Source organism: Podarcis raffonei, chromosome 6 (assembly GCF_027172205.1).
Source record: "Podarcis raffonei isolate rPodRaf1 chromosome 6, rPodRaf1.pri, whole genome shotgun sequence".
In the NCBI taxonomy this organism is placed as follows: domain Eukaryota; kingdom Metazoa; phylum Chordata; class Lepidosauria; order Squamata; family Lacertidae; genus Podarcis; species Podarcis raffonei.
The window spans coordinates 99096501-99123243 of NC_070607.1; the positions used below are offsets into that span (position 1 = coordinate 99096501).

Here is a 26743-nt window from a genome sequence, read left to right on the forward strand (position 1 = left end):
ACTTTTGCATGGTGACTTATGAGAACATCTCGTTGACAGCCAAATTCCATTTCCTAATATGCCACCGTGCCAACTACAGGGAACCTGCGTTTTACCTGTAACACAATCGCATCTATCAATGCTTTGACCTTGATTGCAAGGTTGCAACATTTCTATTTGCAGAGAGGATGGAATTCTTTGTGGATAAATTTGTAATGCAAAGCCAGGTTTCTAACAGATTACCAACACAAGCTGGATAGCTGAAAAGTACCCAGTATGACATATTTGGCACAGTATGAAGGAACTGGGGCCTTCCTGCCTTCCGTTGGTGGTGAGAAGTCTTTTGACAGGATAGGGTGGCCACTTACAAAGAAAGCTTCGAAAGGCTTGCTGTCTCAGACCAATTATTTTAACCCGGCTACATATAAGATCTTTAGTAAATGGACAGCTATCAAGACAGGTAGTTTTTAAAAGAGGAGCAAAACAAGCATGTTCTCTTTTTCCAGGAGAATACTCTTTCAGGTTTATTGCATTCTATTATGCTAGCCAAAGGCCATGGCAACATGCAAAGAAGGAAAAGAAAAGAAAAGAAGACACACAGAGAGAGAGAGAGCAGTTGCTACATATGCAGTAAAACCATGGTCAAATCCACCAAAATTTCTTATTACACAGAATAAAAAGCAATTCTCAAATAAAATGTGCAAATTAGATCTCGGAGTCCCCTTTGCAACTGACCGCTAGCCCATCCTGTTCTTTCTTCCTAATCTTCCTAGCTGCCAAAGCACAGAGAGCCACTTTATAAGTCACAGAGTCATCAGTAACAGCAGCCATTTCACCTTCTCCGCCCTGGTTAGATTTCTTGGGTCTGTATATAGTAGACATTGTAGTAGGTAAGAATACTCTTAAATAGGTATCTGACGATGTTTGCTATTGCACCTACCGTGGTGCTATAGAAGTAAACAATGAACAAAGGATACAAAATATAAGTTCCCCATTTATATTGAAGATGTTCTGTTTTCCTATTATTATTATTATTATTATTATTATTATTATTATTATTAGGATGCCCATCTGACGAGGTTGCCCCAGCCACTATTGGCGGCTTCCAACGAATTAAAACAGGATATCGTTAAGCAGAAAGATTAATCAAAAGATTAAGAGAATCTAGCAGGGTTAGGAGATATAAAATTAACAAAGGAAACCCAGAGCTGCTCTGTATTGATATAGACTAGAACACTAAAGAAGAAAATAAGATGAGTGAGGAAAGTCAGAAGTACGATAAGTATAAAAGTATCGGATAATTTTGGTAATCTCTCTAAAGGTGCTAAACAAACGGTATCTTTTATTGCTGCTCTTATTGCTGCCTACATTAAAAAAAATATTGTGCCTGACCTTAATTTGTTTTATTCTTTCTTCATAGCCACCTTGAAAAGCCTAGCAACAAAGTGACACGACAAAGGGATGGTATCCGCAATATACAAAATATTACTCCAAAATCCTACAAACCCCCTATACATAATCAAAAAAGAATGGGAAAACAACATAGGCTATGATATTAACCCACTCAGTGGACTAGAATGTGGTCTAAACCCCTCCTTTAAATCCATATCAACAAAAAGAAAATAACTAACCTTGAAACTCACTCACAGATGGTACCTAACACCAAGGAAACTAGCGCTAATACGCCCAGGAACCTCACCAAAATGCTGGAGAGGGTGCACCTCCACAGACACAAACCTCCACATGTGGTGGGAATGCCCCAAAATCCAACTATTTTGGACAACAGCCATACGAGAAATATGCAAAATAACTAAGCAAGTATTAGAAATTACCTCAGAACTGGCCCTACTAAACACATTCCAAGACAATAATGCCCACTCACATCACAAAGAACTCATAACCCACCTGCTCTCAGCAGCCAGAAACACCATAAGCAGACACTGGAGAGACCTGTCAGGAGTAAGCATGGACCAATGGTACCAAATAGTATAGGAAACAGCCTTAGTAGAAAAACTAGCCAATAAACTGAAACCGACACGGGGACAAATAGAAGAAGATGCCTTCACCCTGTATGGCTCCCCTTTATCACATCACACAGCCCAACAAGACAATGACAAGAATCCGCCAACAGCATATGAAAAATCTGGCAAACCTGATTTAAAAACACCCACCCACCCCACTCACACACGAAAAAAAGTTCACCAAAGCTAATCACAAACAAGCAACCACACCCATGGCCAACCCCAACTTCTCTCACCACCAAAGGAACACAAGTGAATAGTAAAGAGAACCCACACAAGCGATGCTCACACAAAACCCACACATACTTTTGTCTGCCCCAAATCTTTCAACACTCTGCTTCATGATTTGTCCACAAGTTCTAGCGTCAGCAGAGAAAGAGAGAGAAACTTTTATCGGTCCACTTTCCCCATGACAGGCATCATTTTATAAACTTCTATCATGTAAAAAACTACAGGAGTGGACGTTTTAAAGAAGAGGATTAATCTAGGGGTGTATGTAGACCAGCAGCCAGCATGTTGTGCACATAGAACGAAAGAAGAAAGAATAACATCATGAGAAGGATTTTTAAAACCCATGTGGACATGGCAAAGACGAGTTCAAGGGATGAAATGGACGTGAAAGAATAAACTCCCTATTTGGGCATCTTGAAATATTATATGTTAAATAGAATTGCGGGCAGGATTCAATTTTGAGCAATGGTTGGTGGTGGATTTGTTGGCAAGTGAAAGAAGGACTATGGCAAGAAACAGAGGGTGTCTTCTGGAAGCATAAACTGTGGGATCCATAGAGGAAATCATAGGATTTCCTCTTCATGTGTAAATCAAGGCAGGTAGAGGAAGACTGTAGTTTTGTTGTTGTTGTTTAGTCGTGTCCGACTCTTCGTGACCCCCTGGACCAGAGCACGCCAGGCACTCCTGTCTTCCACTGCCTCCCCCAGTTTGATCAAACTCATGCTGGAAGCTTCGAGAACACTGTCCCACCATCTCGTCCTCTGTCGTCCCCTTCTCCTTGTGCCCTCCATCTTTCCCAACATCAGGGTCTTTTCCAGGGAGTCTTCTCTTCTCATGAGGTGGCCAAAGTCTTGGAGCCTCAGCTTCAGGATCTGTCCTTCCAGTGAGCACTCAGGGCTGATTTCCTTCAGAATGGAGAGGTTTGGTCTTCTTGCAGTCCACAGGACTCTCCAGAGTCTCCTCCAGCACCAGAATTCAAAAGCATCCATTCTTTGGCGATCAGCCATCTTTATGGTCCAGCTCTCACTTCCATTCATCACTACTGGGAAAACCAGAGCTTTAACAAACTGTAGTTAGAAGGGATAATATTCTAGGGAGAAGAAAGCCACGCGGAGACTGGCCTGAAGTTCCGCTGGAGCTTTAACCCAGTTCATGTACATGGCTGGTTTGGTCTCCCTGTAAGGGAGCTGCAGCTGCAGGTCCCTTCCTAATCTAAAATACTATGATTCTAACTTTACAACATCTATATTTTATATATTTTGGCATGATGTGGGGAGATTTGTTTCAAGGCAGTCCTGAGAGGCAAGGATTTGTTGGATGCCAACAGGAAGAGCCCAGATCAGGCAGTTCCCAGGGGCTTCACAACTAGAATCCACAGAATCATAGGCTTGGAAGAGCAGGAAGAGATGCCAAGAATCATCTAGTAGTCCAACCCACTGTGATGCAGGAACCACTGGATCCACTTCCTCCTGGGAACCAGCAGCTGATCCAGGGATATTCCAGAGGAAGCGAGCTCTGCATTGCTTTGGGACCTCTAGAGATCGTGTTCCTCATGTGTTTGGAGGAGCCCCAAAAGAGAATTCCTACATGTTTTCCCCTTCACAGACTCCATATCTAGCAGCACCAGGTAGGATTCCATGGTGTATTCTCATCCCAGGAAACTCCCCATTTCCAGGCCTGTCCAGCTCCTTCCGCCAAGACAGCATAACTATAACTGGTAGCACTAGAAATGTCATCTCTGGAAATACCCTGCCTATTGTTTTCATCCGGTACATTCCTGGATTTAGCCACATCCTGTGCTGGTGAGTTCCACCTGCTGGTAACATGTGCTATGGATTTTTACACTCTTGTGTTGCACACTGAGTCATCCACACCAGCACAGAAAGCAGTGGGTCACAGAAGCACAAAGTTGGTCTAGTTTCTCCCTAGGCAAGTGCAGAATCGCAGAGCTGGAAGGGTCTTCGAGGTCCCCTACTTCGACCCCCAGCAATACAGATGAGCTGAGAGTTAAGAAGGGCATGTATAAGAAATTGGAGAAAGGGGAAATCACTAAGGAAGAGTATAGACGAGTAGCCAACAGTTGCAGGGGGAAAGTCAGGCTGGCTAAAGCTCAGAATGAGCTCAGGCTTGCAAGAGGTTAAACATAATAAAAAATGGTTTCTTTGGCTATATCTGAAGTAAGAGGAAGAACAAGCAAGTGGTAGGTCCTCTGTGTGGGGAAGACAGAGAAAAGTTCTTGGGTGACAGAGAAAAGGTGGAACTACTCAACCCCCACTTTGCCTCTGTTTTTACCCCAAAGGAAGGTGATGTTCAACCTGGTGATAACAGAATAAACGATTTAAGGAGGGAGCTGCAGCCCAGGATAGGAAAAGAGGTAGTAAAGGAACACCTGGAGGCTTTAAATGAATTCAGATCTCCAGGGCCTGATGAGCTGCATCCAAGGATCTACTAAAGGATCTTGTGGACGTAATCGCAGAGCCCCAGACACCATGAGAACTTGCTCCCACACTGGGCATCCAACATGTGTGTGTGTGTGTGTGTGTGTGTGTGTGTGTGTGTGTGTGTGTAGGCAGTCTACATAAACCCAATCAACAAACAAATACATTATTGGACATTGCCAATTTGCCAGGTTGTTTCCCAATCTCATTTAGGGTGATCTGGAATGTTCACCCCCATTTCTCTAGGGATAATTGGTTCCTTGTGGGATCAAGTGCTTGATCTGCCAGACAGCCCATTTTGGCCACTGACTCAAAGGCCTCTTTCAGCACCCTGTGATAGGGAAGCGCAACAAAGCAGGTTCCCCATCAGTTCCCTTCCTACCTGGCTGTTATCTCACCATGCTTGCCTTTCAGGCCACCTAGAGAGCAGTTAACTGGCTGTGAAATATCTGGGCTGGGAGCAGTGCCAAAGTCCCATTACAATAATTGCTGTAGCTTTTCAAGTGCTGCACCTTCTTCACATCCAGCCCAACAATGGCGGCAACATCAAGCCCGGTTCCCTACGCAGAGAGTCAGGCGGAGAAAAACAAAGCGGCAAGCAGGAGGAACAGTGTGGTGTTGTTTTGTTTTTGTTTTTAACATCCAGCATAGGAAATGCCATCACGCTTTGCTCAGGGCTGCCAGGGCTTCTAGGTGACAGATGATGTCAGCAAACCTAACAATGGGACTGTGCAAGAAAAGCTCTTGCATTGCTATTATCCTAGCTCTCCAAGATTTCACAAGTGAAAATATCGAGACCTGAATATTTCTGCCAGCGCTTCAAGGTCGTATGCAAAGTGTTTTCATTCATGTGCGCTTGATGCAAGAGACATCTTTCCCCATGCCCAGACTTGAATGGCGTGTCACCTGCCTACAGGAGGCAAAACACCCTCACAAACGCTATGCCCTCCAAGTGTACCAGTTTCCCAGGGACAGTCCCAGAATTACAGAAGCCGTCCCAGTTTCTGATTTGATCCCAGAATGTCCCCATTTTCCTTTTTCCTCCCTTCCACATCTCAGAGAGCAATTAAAAGTGATGGAGAGATCAGCCCCACCCCACCCCCGGTCCTTTTTGGAAACAGGAGCCTTTGCTTTGTCTGTGTGTGTCCCTATTTTCCGGGGACAGTCCCAGATTTACAGAAGCTGTCCTGGTTTCTGATTTGATCCCAGAATGTCCCACTTTTCCTTAGGAGGTCCCTATTTTCATCAGAGAAATGCTGGAGAGTTTGGATACGTCCTTTGCCAGCCACAGTGTGGGTCCGAGAGACATGAAAAGGGTGGCATAATGCTAAGTTCATAAAAATGTGTAGCAAATACATTTCTGGAACTTTGTGTGAAAAAAGTAGGCGGAGAGTTGGAGGGGAATAGGAAAAGAGTATGCACTTCTTTCTTCTCCCACCCCGTTCCTCTCTCAGCTGCAAATTGCCCCAGCCCCGTCCCGCTTTGCCTAGACCTGCAGGAATGTGTGTATCTTATAAACAATATAATTTATCGTTTGCATGAATCTGGCAGACACAAAGAGCCCTTGCGGCACTGCTTTGCTTAGAGCAGCCTTGCAGGTTTATTACACACACTAGATTTTCAGGGGGTGGGCAGGACTTTTGTTGGTATGTCAAATGTACTTCTAGCCTCTGATGGTGACTTTCTAGAGATCTAGCATCCCTGTGTATGCCAGCAGGATTTTGCTCTCAACATTGTTGTAAACAAAATCTGCCCTTTTTCCCTTATGTAGAGTCCTTACATAGGTTCCCTATTGGTAGGAGAAAATAACAGAGGCCAACCAGAGAATACTGAGAAGCAAAGCAGCCAGTAAGCCTGATCTTTATTGATCTGTTGCAACAGGGTGCTCCCCTCACACGCAGGAAAGGAGGAGGAACCCTAAAACAAAGGTGTGCCTGCCCTTATACAGATATTTTAAATTCCCTGCCCTGGAGCTCAAGACCCCTCCATACACCATACATACATCAGAGAAGGGGTGTAACCCAAGACCACCCCTCCAGATACATCATACCTACATCACAGAAAAGGTGGTCTACAACAGAAATTTGAATGTTGTTGTTTTTCCTGTCTGCCAGGTTATCTGATAATGCCTTATCTGATTGCCTTTCCTGGTAGTCTGCCCATTCCTTGAAATGGTGATTACTAAATTCCTATAACTAGGAAGGTTTTTTCACCTCCTCCCTCCTTGCAGAGAATCATTTGGTCAGCTTGGGAGTCAAAATGGTTTCAGGACTGTCTTCCTGTGCTGCTCTAGACACGTGGTTTGCTTGGTACATTTATGAACATTTATTACATATCTAAGACCTTAAAGTTCTTATAACAACTTCTTTCTCAAAAGCCAGAATAGTAAATAGGGATTGCCCCTGTCAACAGAAACAGCTGGAGCATATGCAAGTCAACCCACGCCAAACACTGGGTGCTGAGGTTTGGGGAAAATAACTGGTTGCAATTCTTTGCAGTATTCTTACACTTTGGTTGAATACAGGCGCTTCAGTTCCTTCCACCCAAAAGGATTCCGGGGGGGGGGAGGGGGGCTACAAAGCACATGTGATCCAGAATACTGGGCTTGTGAACTTAGAGCTGGAGGACCACAGGTTAACCACCCGACCTTAGAGGGTCCCTGGTTCAGGAACAGAACATGGCATTTCCTTCTTCCTTAATGCCTATGATTTGCCTTAGCAACAAACTGCACAGCCTGTGAAAAAGAACCTGCTTTCCTCTAAGGCAGGGGTCAGCAACCTTTTTCAGCCGTGGGCCAGTCCACCATTCCTCAGACATAGAATCATAGAATCATAGAGTTGGAAGAGACCACAAGGGCCATCGAGTCCAACCCCCTGCCAAGCAGGAAACACCATCAGAGCACTCCTGACATATGGTTGTCAAGCCTCTGCTTGACAACCACAAGACCATGTGGTGGGCCGGATTATATATTTTGGGGGGGAAATGACCAAATTCCTATGCCCCGCAAATAACCCAGAGATGCATTTTAAATAAAAGCACATATTCTACTCATGTAAAAACACCAGGCAGGCCCCACAAATAACCCAGAGATGAATTTCAAATAAAAGGACACATTCTACTCATGTAAAAACACGCTGATTCCCAGACCGCCCGCGGGCCAGATTGAGAAGGCTATTGGGCTGCATCCGGCCCCAGGGCCTTAGGTTGGCCACCCCTGCTCTAAGGAACTGAGCACCATGGCATGCAAATCCAGCCTGGCTTTCAGCACCGCACAGTCCCTTGTAGGACACTCAGCACCAGCACCAGTGCCCAATCCACAGGAGCTGTGAGTTTAACAGCAGGAAAGGGTCACTGGTGCTTATTTATTTGTAACAGTTACACCCAGCCTCGTTCCTGTTGATCAAGGTGGTTCCCAGCAGCACGAGGTCAGACTCAGCCACGCTTCTGCCTGTCCCATGCCAAGGAAGGTCAGAAAGGTCTTCGGTTTGTCCTGCTGCTTTTCCAGGGGAAACTCACACTTTACCACTGAATAGGAGCAAGCATCGATCCACAGAAAACCCCACTGGTGTTTGCTTCGCAGTAAGCAGCATGTTCGAATCCCCACGACGGGGTGAGCTCCCATTGCTCGGTCCCTGCTCCTGCCAACCTAGCAGTTCGAAAGCACCTCAAAGTGCAAGTAGATCAATAGGTACCGCTCTGGCAGGAAGGTAAACGGCTTTCCGTGCGCTGCTTTGGTTCGCCAGAAGCGGCTTAGTCATGGTGGCCACATGACCCGGAAGCTGTACACCGGCTCCCTTGGCCAGTAAAGCGAGATGAGCGCCACAACCCCAGAGTCAGCCACGACTGGACCTAATGGTCAGGGGTCTCTTTACCTTTACCTTTTTACAGTCTGCCCCAGATCCCTTCTAATGCTTGAGATCCTGTATCTGTGGGGGTTGAATGGACAAGATTGCCCAACTAGTCCCTTTGTTTAGGTAATGGCTGTGGCTGACTAGCTAAGTACCGTACCTCAATTAGCATAGCCAAAGAAGTTGCTCTGTACCAGAGGGTAAATGGCTGGGCCTTGCCTCCACCCCCTCACCTCCCTGTTAGGTAGGAGAACAATGGCCAGGATGGTGTGAGAGAGCTGGGCTGGAAGGAAAGCTGGGAGATGGAGACCAAGAGACCTGCTTGCTCTGTGCAGGATCCAAAGCGGTGACTGGTAGAGAAGCAAGATCTCCTGGGGAGTCGATGCTGTGAGCTCCTCCATCCTATGCTCAGGTTGTATATCTCTGCAAGTAAATCCATACACAGGTAATACTAAAAAAATTAGAATATTGTGGAAAAGTTCCTTGATTTCTGTAATTCAGCTTGAAAGGTTAAACTAATATATGAGATACACTCGTGACATGCAAAGCGAGATATGTCAAGCCTTGATTTGTTATCATTGCGATGATCATGGCGTACAGCTGATGAAAACCCCAAATTAACAATCTCAGAAAATGAGAATATTCAAGGAAATCAGCAAAACAAGGACTGCAAATCAAGCAAGATTGGACCCCTGAGAAGTAGAAGCACATCTTGCTTTGCATGTCATGAGTCGAGCTCATATATTAGTTTCACCTCTTAAGTTGAATTACTGAAATAACGGAACTTTTCCACAATATTCTAATTTTCCGAGTTTCACCTGTATCCTAAAGACCCCACAGTTTCCTTTCTTGAACCTTACCCAAAATAACTGTTTGTGCCAGGACTTTGTTGAACAGGCACTATATAAATGACGTAAACAAAGAAATCACTGACACCCAAACCTTTCAGCACATGCAAAACCTAGACACAGAGCACATCAAAACCCAGGCTTCATCCTTGCATGAAACAAGGGTTCCTGCATTGCAGGGGTTGGACTAGATGACCCTTGGGTCCCTTCCAACCCTACAGTTCTAGGATTCTAAGGGCGCAAAGACATGTCTGGAGAGCTGGAGGGCGAGGAGCTGCTGGAGGCGGTTTCTGACGTGAGCCTGCTGCTTCCTGCCCTGGTTTATCCCTCACAAGGCTTGCAACGTTTGGGCGCCACATGTCAAATTAAATCCATCTCACATTCTTCCCGCAAGGACAAAAGGCACCGACTGCCGAAATGCAGAACAATGTCACGTAAACAAATTGTACAATATGCAGGGCAGAAAGAGCTTCCGGCCCAGTTATGTCTGTTTCTGCCATTTCATAACAGAAACGCTTCGTTGAAACTTGGGGGTTTTTTTAAAGCAAATTTGATGTCAGTATTCATAGATGTTGTATTAATGTCCATTCTTGATGCTGAAAGACAATGGGTTGTTGTTAACTGTTATAAGAAAAAACTGCTCCTTTTCCCTTGCGGGGTACCCAAGAGCCCATATAGAGTCCTTTTGTAGGTCCTCTATCGGTAGGAGAAAATAACAGAGGCCAACCAGAGAATATTGAGAAGCAAAGCAGCTAGTAAGCCTACTCTTTATTGATCTGTTGCAACAGGGTCCTCACTCACCACCCGAAGGAGGGAGGAGGAAACCCAGAACAATGGCGCACAAGGCCTTATATAGATATTTTAAATTTCCTGTCCTGGAGCTCAAGACCACCCCTCCATACATCATACCTACATCACAGAAAGGGTGGTCTACAGCAGAAATCTGAGTGCTTTGTTTACCTCCTGTCTGCCAGGTTACATGTTTAACGGTCACTTGATTGGATTGCCTGGGAAGCTTGGCCAGTCTTTTGTAATGATAAATACTTAGTTCCTGAGCCAGGTCACAGCCTCACACCCTATTCATATCTTAGGATTTGTGAAGGAAAAGACAATGGGGAGGCTTTTCCATTTTCCTTGGACCTTGCAGAGAAAACATTTGCTCAGTTTGGGAATCAAAATGGTTTCAGGTCGGTCTTCCTGTGCTGATCTAGGTACGTGCTTGGCTGGTACACTTATGAACATTTAACATATACCTAAGACCCCAAAATTCCTATCACATAACTGCTTGTTACTAAGAGCACACTTACTTAATTTAATGGTCATGGCTAACTTTGGCCCATTAATTTCAGTGGGCCTACTCTGAGTAACGATCATATACCCTATGCAGGAAGGGTGGTTCCATAATGGATGGGCCAAATCATGGGGGGTGCAGGGCGGCTGCCCTCCTACCCAGAAGGCTGATGGGGTCTCCTCCCCCCTCCTTCTTGAAGATGGAGACAACATTTGTCCACCTCCAGCCCATAGGGACATCTGAAAGGGTCCAGCTCTGGACACTGAAGTTTAAGAAGGATGTGGAGAGGCTAGAAGGTGGGCAGAGGAGGGTGACTGAGATGGTCAAGGGTTTGAGAATCAGCCCTTAGGAGGAGCGGCTGAAAGAGTTGGGCATGTTTAGCCTGGAAAAGAGGAGACTGATGGGTGACGACAGCCAAATTCAAATATATGAAGGGCCATCCCATAGAAGATGGATGTTATGTACTGAGTTGAATAGGATCCAAAATGCAGCAGTCTGATTGGTCCTAGAAAGATAGGACCCAGAATGCAGCAGTCTGATTGGTCCTAGAACAATAGGATTCAGAATGCAGCAGTCTGATTGGTCCTAGAACAATAGGATTCAGAATGCAGCAGTCTGATTGGTCCACAGGAGCCACCCAATCCAGCTCCAGGTGGAAGTGAATCCGCAACCTGATTGGCCTACAGGAGAATCCCAGAATTAGCCAATCACGTGGGGCCCATTGTGTACATAATGTATATAAAGCAGACATTCTGGGGAACTTCCATTCCTCCTCACCACTATGAGCTGAATAAAGAGCACGAAATCCACTCTCGACTCTGAGTATATTTCATCAATATGTCAATGGAGCAAGCTTGTTTTCTCCTACTCTTCGAGTCACAAGAAAGGAGATTCTGACTAAACCTTAGGGGAAACTGTCTGTCCTGGCCATCTGTCCTGGCCATGCTTTAGCTCAGATTCCTGCATTGCAGGATACCACTGAGTTGGACTGGATGACCTCTGGGGGTCCCTTCCGCCTCCACAACTATGACTCCATGGAAAGCAGAGTGATGCTGTGCATCTGACAGTTCTTGCTGGCATCCGTCCATCTCGGGAGCCAATGGAGGATGGCACCTTCTGGGGTGAAGTCAAACCCTTAGGCAGTTGTGGCACCTGCTGTGGCTGTGGAAACTGATAGAGACATGTTTTGCTGCAGCCAGGGCAGAGGATGGCGTCTTGTTGGGCTGCTGCAGATGCCACCATCCTTCTCTCTGCACTCCTCCCAGCGGCCATTCCTCCTCTGCTCACTGCGGCAGACGCACAACCGGACAGTCCACATCTACCATTCTCCAAGTAGTGAAGGCTGTCTTGCTGTGCCCTCTGCCAGGGATGCTTCAGCTGAGATTCCTGCAATAATAATGATACGGAAGGAGGGGGGGTACCTTTCTTGGCCCCTCCACCAGCATCAGTGGACCCGAGGCGATGACCTCGACGGTTCCCCAACTCCTCAAACCCCCACACTGTCGCACAAGCACCACACTGCACCCTAGTCCTGTAAATAAAGGACTTTTTTTCTCTCTCTCTACGGGCGAAATAAGCCCACCATCTTTCTTAAAGCTTCCCTCTCGCTCCATTTCTAACGTGGGTAGACCGTGTCAGATTGTATCCCCATTGACTATAATGGCCGCGCTTTGGCCAATCAGCACCGTGCATTCGCCGTGCAGAGGTAGCTCAGCTAGCTCTGCACGCCTCATTTAACCTCTTGACAAGTTACTGACAGCTCCCCGCTGGGGGAACAATGGAACTGAAACCCAAGTTGCAACAATGTATCCATCTAACAATGGAATTGAAACTCCTGGACCCCTGACAGTATCAAGAACTGCAACAATGTATCTATTCACTTCCGACTTTGATTAATAATGTCAGAATGGACTTGAAAGGAGCTGAAACTTCCAAAATTCATATAAAATCAACCGTAGCACCGATTTCCTTCGTTCTGGTGTCAATCGGCTCAGCCTTTTCAGGACTCTACGACACCCCACTTGCTTCCATAATCCCCTGAGCGGCAAGTCACGTACTCAGGAAGACCCTAATCCTGTCAGATCGTTCTGCCAAACCCTTCCTCCGGGCAATGCCAGGTGGCAGACGGTGCATATCTGGACTATTGTTTTATCATCACCGGTACTCAGGAAATGCTTATCTATGTATATCTCTTACTCCGCACACTACCCCTCCCTTCCCTGAAATGCTAATGTGTGTAACTCCACCTTTCCATAATATATTCATGATGTAAGTTGTCAAACCCAACCTTCCCATAATGTATTCATGACGTTTCTTGCACTGTATTCTGGGACTTGGAGGGAACTTTTAAAAGTTGGTGTCACCCATTTTCCCGCGGTTCAATCTTGCCTTGAACCTGTTGCGCAATAAACCTTGGATCTCCGCATCTTGCTCCTGTGTCCGGCTGAGCTCATTTTTCCGCTAGGACCCGCGGACTTAGTCCGACAAGCCGGGAGGCTGAGCCGACTCGCACCCGGAATTTTTCCGTAACAAATAATAATAATAATTACAGTGGTACCTCGGGTTAAGTACTTAATTTGTTCCGGAGGTCCGTTCTTAACCTGAAACCGTTCTTAACCTGAAGCACCACTTTAGCTAATGGGGCCTCCCGCTGCCGCCGGAGCACAATTTCTGTTCTCATCCTGAAGCAAAGTTCTTAACCCGAGGTAATATTTCTGGGTTAGCGGAGTCTGTAACCTTAAGTGTCTTGTTGCAGGAAACACCCCCCCCCAATCATTCAGTTTGTACAAACACGACACTCACACATGACATACGCGACGCTTCTGTTATAAATTAATAGAAAATCAGCCATACATCAGATCTGTACCGTTCCACTATTATTTTACACCATGAAGGAAGGACTATCAAAGGGGGAAGACTTGACACAAGGCAGCCAACACATCTGCAGGGAGCCCTACCCAGTTGGTATGCCAACCTTGATGGTCCTAGACAGAAGATCACTACATTCACAAAGGACCTGCATATGGAAGTGGATTCAGTACGGACTGAAACAAAGGACAGTGATCAGCTCTTCCCTCTGGGGACAGGAATCGACAAACTCCCCTTTGTCCTCTGGAAAGTATTCATGGGGAGGGGAAAAGGGGGAACCAGCCAGGTGACAGGACACTCAGGTTACCACCACAACTCCTCCCTGAACCCCTCCTCTTTGTGATGTGTCAATGATGTAGTCTTGGGGGTGTAGCATGGGGATTATCAGCTAATAAAAGTTTGGGTCTCCTTTTGTTCTGGGCTTCCATCTTGTTCCACCTGGTGGCAGGTGGGAGTCCTGTCGCGACAGTCTTCAATCAAGACCAAGCCTACTGGCTGCTGTTTTGCTCTGGTCTTCCTCGCTGGGGTCCTTGTTTTTGTTTTTTGTCCAAGGGAGCCCTCAGATTTCTCCGTTAACAGTCTGTAACCTGAAGTATCTGTAACCCGAGGTTGTTTAGTCGTTTAGTCGTGTCCGCCTCTTCGTGACCCCCTGGACCAGAGCACGCCAGGCCCTCCTGTCTTCCACTGCCTCCTGCAGTTTGGTCAAACTCTCCTTGTGCCCTCCATCTTTCCCAGCATCAGGGTCTTTTCCAGGGAGCCTTCACTTCTCATGAGGTGGCCAAAGTCTTGGAGCCTCAGCTTCAGGATCTGTCCTTCCCGTGAGCACTCAGGGCTGATTTCCTTCAGAATGGAGAGGTTGGATCTTCTTGCAGTCCATGGGACTCTCATGAGTTGGGTTCTCTTTTGTTTGGGGCTTCCATCTTGTTCCACCTGGTGGCAGGTGGGAGTCCTGATTGAAGGCTTGGTCTTCAATAAAGACCAAGCTGACTGGCTGCTGTTTTGCTCTGGTATTCCTAGCTGGGTTCCTTGTTTTTTGTCCAAGGGAGCCCTCAGATTTCTCCATTAACAGTCTGTAACCTGAAGTGTCTGTAACCCGAGGTACCACTGTATTTATTTATACCCCGCCCATCTGGCTGGGTTTCCCCAGCCACTTTGGGCGGCTTCCAGCAAAAGATTGAAATACAATAACTCATCAACTATTAAAATGGTTCACCAAATGTTAAAAGCTTCCCTAAACAAGGCAGGGGGTGGGACTAGATGGCCTCTGGGGGTCCCTTCCAGTTCCAATTCCAGAGAAGCACATAAAAGTCTTCCCCTGGAGGTGAGGGGGGTGGCTCTGGGCGGGGAGGCGCTCTGCCCATGCTCAGGAGCGCCCCGTCTGCCTGCCCCCTCCCCCATCGGGGCCTGGACGCCGTTGCCCAGGCGACGGCGCTCCGCTTCCGGGTTCCGGCGCCCGGCGATGACGCAGTTCCGGGCGCCTCTCCTTCTTCCCGCTTGCTTCTCCCTGGAGGATGGGGGCCGCCCGGGAGGCCGAGCAGCAGCCGGCGCCGGAGCCCGAGCGGGGCGAGGAGGAGGACGAGGAGGACGAGGAGGCGGCGGCGGGGCAGGAGGAGGCGGAGGAGGAGGAGGCCGGGCCCGGGGGGTCGGGCGCCGCGGTGAGGGGAAGGGGAGGCCGGGGGGGAGGGGAGGGGGACCCCATTCCCGGGGGGGGGAGAGGGAGACCCCCGACTGAGGCGCCTCTCGCCCCCCAGAGCCCCTGGAACATCATGATCAAGCACCGGCTGGTGCAGCGGAGGGGACGGAGGTCGCAGGTGATGACCAGGTGAGCGGGGGGAGAGGGGGGAGAAAGGGGGGTCGAGGGGAGAAGACCCCCCCCCACACACACACGCACAGTGCCCGATTTACGTGTAGGCTAAACAAGCTTTAGCTTAGGGCCCCACTCTCTGGGGGCCCCCCAAAAAATAATTAAAGGGGGGAAATGGATGTACGTTTCCAAAATATAAGATAGAAAACAAAATAAAACCTACCTGCAGCAACAGTGTTTTGTTTGCTCCTGTGATGTAAGTCAGGCATAGGCAAGCTCGGCCCTCCAGATGTTTTGGGACTACAACTCCCATCATCCCTAGCTAGCAGGACCTGTGGTCAGGGTTGATGGGAGTTGCAGTCCCAAAACATCTGGAGAGCCGAGGTGGCCTATGCCTGATGTAAGTAATGGGCCGCACCTGCTAGCCTGCTCACTAAAATAGCACATATTTTGTTACGTGCAAATGGCTTGAGATACCTGTTAGGTCCGTAAATGACCATATAGCATATATTCAACACAAAAAAACAGCGACGATTTGTTGTTGACAAAGGACAGCTGGACACAGAAAGGGCCCCATTGCCTTCAGGAGCTGAGGGCCTCATCAAACCTCAATCCGGCCTGTACAAACCCCACATGCAACAGTGGCAGGAGGAGCCCCTCCTCCAGCACCTGCCCTTCGCTACCAGCTCCAGCCCCCCTGAGCTGAGGATGCTCATCACCTGGAGGCAGAAGGGAGAACAAGAGAAAGACCTCTCTCTCACACACACACACACACAGCATAGGAAGCTATGGGGCCGATTGGACCCAATAATCCTTTTCACTCTTTCTCTCTGTCTCTCACACGCGCGCACACACAAATACACTGCAAGCAACCGAAGGCAATCCTCCAGGCTCTGGGCTCACCATCAAAAATGAATAAGCAAATTAGGAACCTGTTCACATGACACAAAAACTCTGCAGGTGCACTATGCAAAAGAAGGAAAGGTCATTATCCTGTCCTCCCCTCCTTTGCCTTGCCCTGCAGGTCAGATTAACAATGAAGCTGCAGGTGGGAAGGTTTGGGACAGGGAAAGCAAAGTCCTTCTTCACATGATGCAGTCTTGAACTGCAGAATTCACTCCTGCAGGAGGGAAGAGATGGCTGCCAAACCAGATGGCTTCAAATTATTACTATTATTAATTATTATTATTTTGATTTGTATGTCACCCTTCATCCATAGATCTCAGGGAGGTTCACTGCATATAAATGCAAGGTGAAAACACATAATAAAAAGAACAAAATAAACCACATGCTTGGGACTGATTAACAGAGGAGAGGCTATCATTGGCCACTAGCCAGCAATACTTCTGAATACCAGTTGCAGGAAACCACAGGAGGGGCGTGTTGCTCTTGTGCTCAGATCCTGCACGAGGGACCCCTCTAATGGGCACCTGGTTGGCCACTGTGAAAACAGGATGCTGGACTAGATGGGCCATGGGCCTGATCCAGCAGACACTGCTTACGTTCTGCTGCAGAGCCCAGGGCTGGCCTGTGTCAGGGGTGTGCATGTGTTTGCTGGCTGCATCCGGCCATCTCTCGGTCCAGTTTCACAGACCCCGTGGTTTCCATGGACCTCCTCCGAGCCGTCCTGCAGCCCAGCATCAACGAAGAGATCCAGGCTGTCTTCAGCAAATACATGAAGGTAAGAACAGCAGAAAGGCCCGTGCTGGACCTGCCAGCCTTGTGAGGCTGCGCAGGAGTCCTGCCCATACTCAGCCTCAGGGTGCCTGGGGAGGGCAGACCTTTCCCCCCATTCAACCCATTGGGGCTTCTGTGGGCAGCAGGGAGAGGGAGCTGCTGGCCCAGGTTTCAGCCGCCTTGCAGTATGCCGAGTCGGGTGAAGCTTAGGAAGGGATGGGTGGCACTCTGAGGAGCAGCTAATTTGGTCTGCGCCATGCCTGTCGTTCCCAAGTTCTTCCAGAAGGCCGCGGGGAACGTGCGGGAGAATGTCGGGGAGGACGTGGACACGGAGCAGCTCATCCAAGAGACGTGCCGGAGTTGCCTGGAACAGGTGGGTGCCTGAGGGTCTTCCTTCTTTCAGGAATGAGTTCTTCTGGGGGCAGAAAGCAACACCAGCAGGTCTCAGGACCTCCCAGGATGAAGCCACCTCTGCCTAGCAGGATGCTGCAGGGGGAATGAGACATGTCGTCGCTGCTGACGACTTCTGGCCGTGTTGGCGATGCGTCCGCAGGCAGTGATGCTTCTGAATAGCACTTCCTGGAAGGCCCAGGAGGGGAGAGTCCTGCCGTGGTGCTCAGACCCTGCTTGAGGGTCTCCCAGAACTGCTTGGCCCTGAGAGAAGAGGATGCTGCGCTAGAGGGGACCACTCTTGCCTGATCCAGCAGGGTACCTTCCTTTGTGCCAGACGCATCTCTGCGGGGTACGAATTCCACAACGTTTCGAGGTGCCTGATTCCCCGCATGCTGCTGTTGTTAAAAGTAGGGTCCTGGTGTCCTTGTGCTCTGCTGGCAGAGGACCATGTGGGGGGTGTTGCATTCCCCCCCCCAGTCTTTTTATTTATTCATTCTTTTCAGGTTTATGCATTGCACTAAATTTACAATCATTTTCACATTTCAAAACTTCATTTCCTTCCCCCTCTTGTTGCAATTCCTTAAATTTATTTTTAATATCTTCTACATATCCAAATTAACTTACCGTAATTTACTCATTTATTCATCTACTTTAAATATATGCTATTATAAAACTGCAGGTTATTACAACAATCCTGCCAATGTTCTTATCTGTTTACCATTTATCTGTAAATATTCAATAAACCATTTCCATTCTTTTATAAAAAGTTTGTTATCTTGATTTCTTATTCTTATGTTAAGTTTCGCCATTTCTGCATATTCCATAAGTTTTTTTATCCATTCTTCCTTTGCTGGGACTTCTGCTCCTTTCCACTTTGGGGCGAGTAACATTCTTGCCGCTGTAGTAGCAGACATGAATAATTTTCTGTACAGTTTTGGTAGTTCTGGCCCTATAATTCCCAAAAGACAAGCTTCTGGTTTTTTTAACAAACGTTATTCTAAACATCCTTTTCAATTCATTACATATCCTTTCCCAGTAAGCTTTAACCTTACTACAGACCACCACATATGATTTCTCTCTACATTTCCAACATTTATTTGATTTAGATTTATACATTTTTGCTAATTTACTCGGTGTTAGATACCATCGATATATCATTTTCATATAATTTTCCCTTAGACTATAGCATGCTGTACATTTTATATCCATATTCCACAATCTTTCCCATGGTTCCATATCTATATTATGACCAAGTGTTGCATTGCCGCACCAAACCATCGGCTGCTTCCCAATGGCCATCCTCAGAAGCCTTGAAGCGGCTACAATTGGCAGTTGGCATAAAATTCCTAGGATCTTAAGGGTTCCAGCAGGGGGTGCTGAGCACAGACTGGGTGCCTCGGCCATCCCTGCTGCACTCCTGACCCTTTCCTCTCCCTGCAGGCCAAGCTCCTCTTCTGCGACAGCAAGAAGTCTGCTGCCAGGCTGCCCCATGAAGTGCCAGCGATGAAGGTAGAAGCCCTTTTCTCTCCTGCGAGGGACGGGGCTGGTGCTTTCTCTCCCGGGCGTGGGACCTTCGGGTGCCTCTGAGCAGCCATCGGCTATCAGCCCTGTGCCTCCTCCTGAGGAGGACTTGGGGAGTGCTGGCTCAGAGCAGGACTGCCCCAAAGGGCCCTGCTGGCCAAGGAGCATTGGAGCAGGGAGAGACGAATGCTTCTCCCTTTTCCAACTGATCCTCTCTTCTCCCTGACCAGCGTGCCAAGCCGATGGAGGAGGAGATGAGCCAGCAGGGAAGCCCCATCCCCAGAAAGGTAGGAGACCCTGGGGAGCTGTTAGAGAAGCAGCAGCGGCGGGGGGGGGGGTCGTCACTCTGGAACTCAACTCCTGACCCTTCAAGATAGGCCAGGGCTGAGGGTCACCAGGCAGAGGGCCTTCTCGGTGGTGGCGCCTGCCCTGTGGAAGGTCCTCCCATCTAATGTCAAGGAAATAAACAACTATCTGACTTTTAAAAGTTACAGGTAGGTAGCCGTGTTGATCTGCCGTAGTCAAAACAAAATAAAAAAATTCCTTCCAGTAGCACCTTAGAGACCAACTCAGTTTGTTATTTTGTATGAGCTTTCGTGTGCATGCGAAGTGTATCTGAAGAAGTGTGCATGCACACGAAAGCTCATACCAAATAACAAACTGAGTTGGTATCTAAGGTGCTACTGGAAGGAATTTTTTTATTTTGTTTTGACTTTTAAAAGACATCTGAAGGCAGCCCTGTTTAGGGAAGCTTTTAATGTCTGGCGTTTTATCACTTTAATTATTATTATTATCATTAATTCTGTTGGGAGCCGCCCAGAGTGGCTGGGGAAACCCAGTCAGATGGGCGGGGTATAAATAATAATAATAATAATAATTATTATTATTATTATTATTCAGGCCCCTCCCTGTGCTGTGCTACTTCTGTGGTTGTGGGCTGGGGGGAGGTCTGCTCCCAGTGGGGGCAACGCTTGCACCACCAGGAGGAGCAACTGTTGACCAGAATAATAATAATTATAATAATATTTTTTTATTTATACCCCGCCCTCCCCAGCCAAGGCCGGGCTCAGGGCGGCTAATAAGACACTGTAATAAAAGATGTCCTTTTTCAGAGGAAAGGGAGGCCTCCAGGACAGAGCCAGGCAAACGACCGAGCAGCTCCAGTCGGGAGCACGTAAGTGTGGCGTCCAGCTGGGCTGAGGGGGCTCTGTGCTGCAACCTCCATTTCCCCCTCCCAGTGCTTTGGAGAGCCCCTGCTGAGACGAAGGCAGGAGCCCGTTCAGCAGCAGAGAGAGCAAAGCAGCCAAGCCTTCATAGGAAGCAGCCTTATCCTGAATTGGTCCAGCTAGCTCAATATTGCCGACACTGACTGGCAGCAGCTCTCGGAAGGCAGGAAGTCTCTCCCAGCCGTACCTGGAGATGCTGGGGGTTGATCCAGTGACCTTCGACATGCAAGGCAGATGCTCTGTGACTGAGCTGCATCCCTTCCCTGATTGAGCCAGGAAGGGGAGGGAACAGGCCTTCCCAAATGAGGGCACTTCCTGAGGGTGGCGAGGCTCTGGCTTGAGACCAGGCTATCAGCCTTGCAATTGATCCCGCTGGGCTTTGGGTAGGGCTGAGTCTCCTCAAAGCAGAGCGCCCGGCCCTTTCAGATTCACCTTTTGTTGCATGATTCTCAGCTCCGATGCCTTCTCTCCCTTCAGGTGGAAAACCAAGTCCTGCGAACAGGTGCAGAGGGATGGTCCCAAGGTAGGCTGTGCCCTGCAGCCCCCACCCCCCTTGCTAGGCGGAGCCTCCGTGGGGAAAAGGGGGGGAGGTGGGGGGGACCTTCCTGCAGGCAGGGAGCTCTTTTGCCAGATCCAGTTCTATTGGACTTAACCTCCTTCCGCAGGGCCTGTAAAACAGAGCTATTCCGCCTGGCTTTCAATTTAAACTTAGCCTGATCTTTTATTCCCCTTCCTTCCCTCCCCCTCCTCTTTTTATGAAGATCACCCGCTCTGAGACCCCACAGCTAATTCTCCCCTGGTCTCCTCGCTGGCCCAAACAGGACTAACTTAGCCAGCTAACCCTGGTGATCATCTAACGTTTATTGGATGGATTCCCCCCCCAAATTGATTTTGGAATTCTGCATTTATTGTTATTCACGTTTTATACTGTATTTTATGCTGTTTTTTGTTGCATCAATTAAGTGTTTTAAATTTGTTGTTAGCCGCCCTGAGCCCGGTTTTCTGAACTAGGAAGGGCGGGGTATGAATAAAAATTTATTATTATTATTATTATTATTATTATTATTATTATTACTGAACACCAGCTGTCAGGGACGGGGGGACACAGTGGCAAACAGCAAGGGAGGGCTGCTGTGTGCACATTACCACTAAGACTTCCCCAGAGTATGACCGAGTCAGCAGCAAAACCTGAAGCGGGGATGTAGTGGGGGGAGGCAGGAGCAATCTAATTTCTCTCCTTTTCCTTTTCCTCCTGCTGCTCCTGCTTTGCAGTGGAATCCCTCTCGGATCACAGACACCACTACCTTCGTCCTTGGATCAAGGGCCAACAAGTAAGCAGTGCCAGGCAGATGGGCACAGGGCTGGGGGGGAGACCAGGTGGATTTTTGCACACACGCCCCTTGGGGACAAGCAGAGCACTGAGCTGTTAACCACAGACAGGCCAGTGCTTCTTTGAGGCGGGGGCTGAGGTGGCTTTAGGCCAGGGGTGTCCAAACTTTTTTCAGAAAGGGCCAGATTTGATGAAGTGAACATGCGTGAGGGCCGACCGCCACAGGTGCTGGGTTAAACCAGATTAGGCCCCTGGAACGGACTTTGGACTTCCCTACTTAGGCATATGGCTGGGCAGCAAAGATGGGGTGCAATTTACCAGGTGCAGAATTCTAAACCCCCCACTTTTTGTCCCTGATTCAGAGCCCTCGGGATGGGAGGAACCAGAGGCAGGCTCTACATCAAGCACCCCCACCTGTTCAAGGTCAGTCCTTTGAACCCTCTTGACTCTGCCCCTCACATCCTCTGCCCTTGGACCACAGGGGAAGCGAGCTGGCGGCATTGTCAGAAAACACACGTGTCAGATCTTGACAGGCCTCACCTAGGAAAGCAGACGTGGTTTTCTCTCCCTGCCTATAACTGTCCTCTGGCTCCTGAGTATATGTGTTTTGTGCGCAGAGCTTTGGTTGTGGTAGAACTCACTGATCTTCCCTGGTGTACATGGACCACTGACCCTAGTGTTTCCTCCCCCCCCCCCCACAACTCAGACCTCCTTTTCCACCCCTGAGCAGCAGAGAAGTCTTAGAATGTGAGGAGACGTTTGCACAGCAGACCCCGAGGGTGGTGGCACAACATCTCTCTGTTTTTCATAGAATCACAGAATGGTAGATTTGGAAGGGATCCCAAGGGTCATCTAGCCCAACCCGCTGTAGTGCAGGAACCACAGTTGTCAATATCCTCCTTAAACTGATTCTGGGAAAATACAATGAACTGTTTAGATTTTCATTTGGGGAAAAAACCAGAATCCTTTCTCTTAGGTATCATGTCAGAGGAAGTAAAAAGAATGGTCAGACCAATATTTATCTATGCAACTACGGCGGCAAGGTTATTGATTGCCAAAAGTTGGAAAAGCAGCAGCGTCCCAACTAAAACAGACCGGTTATCTAAAATTATGGAATACTTCCATATTGCCAAACGAACAGGGAGGATAAGAGGAGATATGGTACAAAAAGTGAATAAGGAGTGGGCTATCTTTAAGGAAGACATCAAAAATTATGTGGAAATTTTGTAGAATTTCAAAATTTATGTGGATATTTTGTAGAATTTCTGACAGATACTGAGTGAATCCAGAAAATGATTAGAGTGAAAGGAGAGTACAGTTAAGATAAAAGAAGAGATTAAAGAAATAACGAAATGTGTTTAAGCTAGTTGGAAAAATAAAGTAGTGTAACAAGAACGGCTGGAAGTCAAGTCACTTGGTGGGTGTCCATGTGGGGTAGGTGTGTAGGTATGTTGATATGTATAGTATAGGTAGGTAGGTATTATATAGAGTAATGTAGGTATGTTTTATGTTATGAACATTAGGTATGTATATGTGTATTGTGTAAATGTATATGTATGTGTTTTATATGTTAATAAAAAAAATATCCTCCTTAAATTGTGGTACCCAGAACGGGACACTCTTTTCATTCAGGAGGTCTCTCACAGCCCAGCCTGCATTGCTTCATTGCAGTTTGCGTCACCCGCATCTTCTTGACATCTGTCTCTCTTCCAGTATGCAGCTGATGCTCAAGACAAGCACTGGCTGGCCGAACAGCAGCACATGAGAGCCACAGGGGGCAAAATGGTGAGCACCCCAAAGCCCTGAGGAAAGCAGAACTGAGTGCACTCGGAACAACATGACAGACTTAACGGCGTTTATGAGACCTTCTGCTGTCTAGGGCCTCTGCTGCTTCCTTTATGCAGTTTTCATAGAATTCCTAGAGTCAGAAGGAAACCCAGGGGTCATCCAGCCCAACCCCCTGCTGCAATAATAATAAAATAATAATAATAATAATAATAATAATAATAATAATAATAATAATAAAAAATATTTATATCCCACCCTTCCCAGCCGAAGCCCGGCTCAGAGCAGCTAACAACAATAAAAGTAACACAGCATTCTAAAATCAATTCATTTTAAAATCAATTCAAAATCGAATTAATGGCAACCATTGGGCTAGCGTTCTATGAGGATTACAGAAGGAGGGGGTCAGACTGTGCCTTGGCCAAAGGCCAGGTGGAACAGCTCTGTCTTGCAGGCCCTGCGGAAAGATGTCAAGTCCTACAGGGCCCTAGTCTCTCGTGACAGAGCGTTCCACCAGATGGGGGCCACGGCCGAAAAAGCCCTGCAGCAACCACAGCTAGAGCATCCCTGACAGGACCGCCCAACCTCTGCTTCTAAAACCTCTGATGAAGGAGAGCCCACACCTACTGGAGGAGTCCGTTCCCCTGTTGAACTGCTCTTGGCCCCAGACAGTTCTTCCAAATGTTTAGCTGGCATCTCCCTTCTTGTCGTTTGAATCCACCAGTTCGGATCCTCCCCTCTGGAGCAGCAGAAAACAAGCTTGCTTTGCAAGCACCTGAGAGCCGTGTGGTGGGCCTGTCCTGCTGGGCTGGGCTGGCTTCTCCTTTGCAGGGGAAGTTGGGGGCTGCAAACTGCCATAGGGTTGCCATAGCCAGCAACTTCTTGGTCTCTCTCTCTCTCCTTCCCAAGGCGTATCTCCTCCTGGAAGAGGACATCCAGGATCTGGCTATGAGCGATGATTACCGGTGAGTTACAGAGCAGGCCCCGCTTGGGGTGCGGATTCTGCCCCCGTGCACAGCTGAGCTTTGTGCCCTGCGCAGGGCGCATGGGTGTGCGTGAAGCCAGCCCCCCAAGTCTCAGAGGACCCACACGGTCCCACGTACCTGGTCTTGGGGGGGACGACTGTTTGGGGGGCAGGTAGGCAGGCAGGCCAAAGTCCTAAGCTGGCTTTCCTGTCCCGTTGCTCCCTAAGAGCTGCCCCCTCTTCACGGGGTCTTCCTCTCTCCTTCCTCCAGTTCTTCCATGGATCTGAAGATGGACGAACTGAAGCCCTTCACTCCTCCGCCGTGGATGACCGCCAAGATGCGGAGGTTCATGGAGACCCTTCGCAGTGAAGGGGAGCCGCCGCTGCCAGAGGGGACTCAGGACACATAGGGCCTCATCCTGTCCTCACCCGCTTCCTCCTCGAGCCGCCGGGCAGTGATGGGCTTGCGCTGCCTGCTGGGCTTCCTGAGGGCAGGCGAGAGAAGCCACCAGGTGCAGCCTGGTCACCCTTGGGCAGTGATGCAGCACAGGATCCTTCCCAGGGGCTCACCTGCTTCCCGTTTCTGTACTTTAATGGTCTTCTTGCTCTGAGGAATAGTTTGGAAATAAACACTTCCGCCTGGCCCTGCTGTGTCTCTGTTGAAAGGCTGGGAGGACGCAGGGAAAAGGTCTGTCCCTGAACCAAATGTGCAGCAAACTGGTGGATCCACAAGTCCATGGGGTGGTAAAGGTAAAGGGACCCCTGACCACTAGGTCCAGTCATGGCCGACTGGGGTTGCGGCGCTCATCTTGCTTTACTGGCCGAAGGAGCCGGTGTACAGCTTCTGGGTCATGTGGCCAGCATGACTAAGCCGCTTGTGGCAAACCAGAGCAGCGCACAGAAATGCCATTTACCTTCCCGCCGGAGTGGTACCTATTTATCTACTTGCACTTTGACGTGCTTTCGAACTGCTAGGTTGGCAGGAGCAGGGACTGAGCAACGGGAGCTCACCCCGTCGCTGGGATTTGAACCGCCGACCTTCTGATCGGCAAGTCCTAGGCTCTGTGGTTTAAGCCACAGCGCCACCCGTGTCCCCTCCCATCTTGGTGGAACTTCATGCAATAAGCCTCTTTTTTGAAAATGTGGGGTTTTTCCAACAGCTCTCAGGAGGGGGGAAGCAGCAGAAGCTGCTCTCTTCTCCCCTCCCTTCCACTGAGCACGAGCTTTGCAAATTCCCTTGTGGGTGGACACAGGAAGGAAGCAGGCAGGGGGAATCTGATGAGCAATAATAATACTTATTACTATTTCTTATGTCTTAAATTTTATACAGCGCTTGCTTGTAAAAACCTCAAAGCAGTTTGCAAAAATTATAAGGTAGTAAAATTAACAATAATTTAAGGCTTTCCAAAAAGTTAAAATAGCACTAGACTGAAAACAGATTAAAACTGGCATTAACTATGTAAGCATCTGGACAGGCATGTCTAAACAAAAATGTTTTTAGCAGGTGCTGAAAACAGTGAAGGCTCCTGCCTGGTGTCAATAGGCAGGGAGTTCCAAAGTGAAGTGGCTGCCACACTAGAAGACTTGAGTCCTTACAAATGCAGAAAAGGGGTCTTAATGTGCACCTGTAACACAGCCACTTCTGCCAATCATAGCGGGGTGGGGAGGACGATGACACACCCTATTCTCAAGGATTACTGTGCAAAGCACAATTGGGGAACCTGTGGCCTGCTGGACTAAACTCCCTAAGCACTGGGCCTGCTGGCTGCGGCTGATGGGACCTGGAGTCCAAGGACACGGAAGAAAGAAAAAGAAGCCATAAAAACTGAAGGGAATGAGAAGCAGTGCTTGAAGGTGTGGAAAGCAGGGTTTGGGTTTCAGGGAACAAGGAAGCAGGAAAGAGAGGAAAGTATTGGTGGAGAGAGGAGGAGGAAAAGAAAAGGGAGGAGTGTAGCAAGGTGAACGGAACTGGCTGGAGGGGAAACAGCAGAGAGAAGAAGAGAAGGCAAAGGGTTAAGGGGAGCAGCCCAGTTGCCTTGGGAGGAATGCGACACAGGCCTGTCCACTCTGCACCCCAGCATCTCACCGGAGCACCTGATCCCTTTCCACTCTAAACCCAAAAGTCCTTTCCTCGTCAAGGAGTTGCTGCACTCCCTTGATCATTTCGGTTGCCCTTTCCTCATAGCTGTCAACTGTCCCTTATTTGGGGGACAGTCCCTTATCCCAGCGTCGTGTCCCGCTGCTGTCCCTTATTGATGGGTGTCCCTTAAATTTCCCGCGAACTGAGCGTCTCTGCCTGGGGCCTCCCCTCTGCCTGCCACTCCCGCTAGGCCATACTGTGGCTGTGCCACCGAAGGACCCGAATGAGATGGGCAGCCTGGTGCGCCCTATGAATTGCTGAGGAGCCTTGAGAGGAGAGCGAGGGCAACCATAGAGAAAGCAGTTCAGAGAGGAGGAGGAGGAGGAGGCGGAGGTGTGGGCAGGTGTTCCAAGGGCTACAAGAGAAGGACCGCAAGCGC

At 48.4% G+C, this 26743-nt stretch overlaps 1 protein-coding gene across 3 annotated transcripts; it reads left to right on the forward strand.

Annotated features, from left to right (window-relative positions):
• The first annotated feature begins 14998 nt into the window (after positions 1-14998).
• DNTTIP1 (deoxynucleotidyltransferase terminal interacting protein 1) lies at positions 14999-24866 on the forward strand. Of its 3 annotated transcripts, none has more exons than XR_008331280.1 (13): positions 15001-15179; positions 15276-15346; positions 16913-17009; positions 17280-17378; positions 18839-18907; positions 19150-19206; positions 20018-20093; positions 20623-20668; positions 21418-21476; positions 21838-21898; positions 23189-23260; positions 24170-24225; positions 24496-24548. XR_008331280.1 is itself a non-coding variant. In XM_053394772.1 (13 exons), exons 1-13 carry the CDS (start codon positions 15036-15038, stop codon positions 24632-24634), a joined length of 1032 nt encoding a protein of 343 aa, XP_053250747.1. In that variant the 5' UTR covers positions 15004-15035; the 3' UTR covers positions 24635-24866. The 3 variants fall into 3 exon arrangements, 2 of the variants coding, with proteins under 2 accessions (XP_053250748.1, XP_053250747.1); XM_053394772.1 differs by having other exon boundaries at positions 15004-15179; positions 20032-20093; positions 24496-24866; XM_053394773.1 differs by lacking the exons at positions 20018-20093; positions 21838-21898 and having other exon boundaries at positions 14999-15179; positions 24496-24866.
• Positions 24867-26743: the final 1877 nt, after the last annotated feature.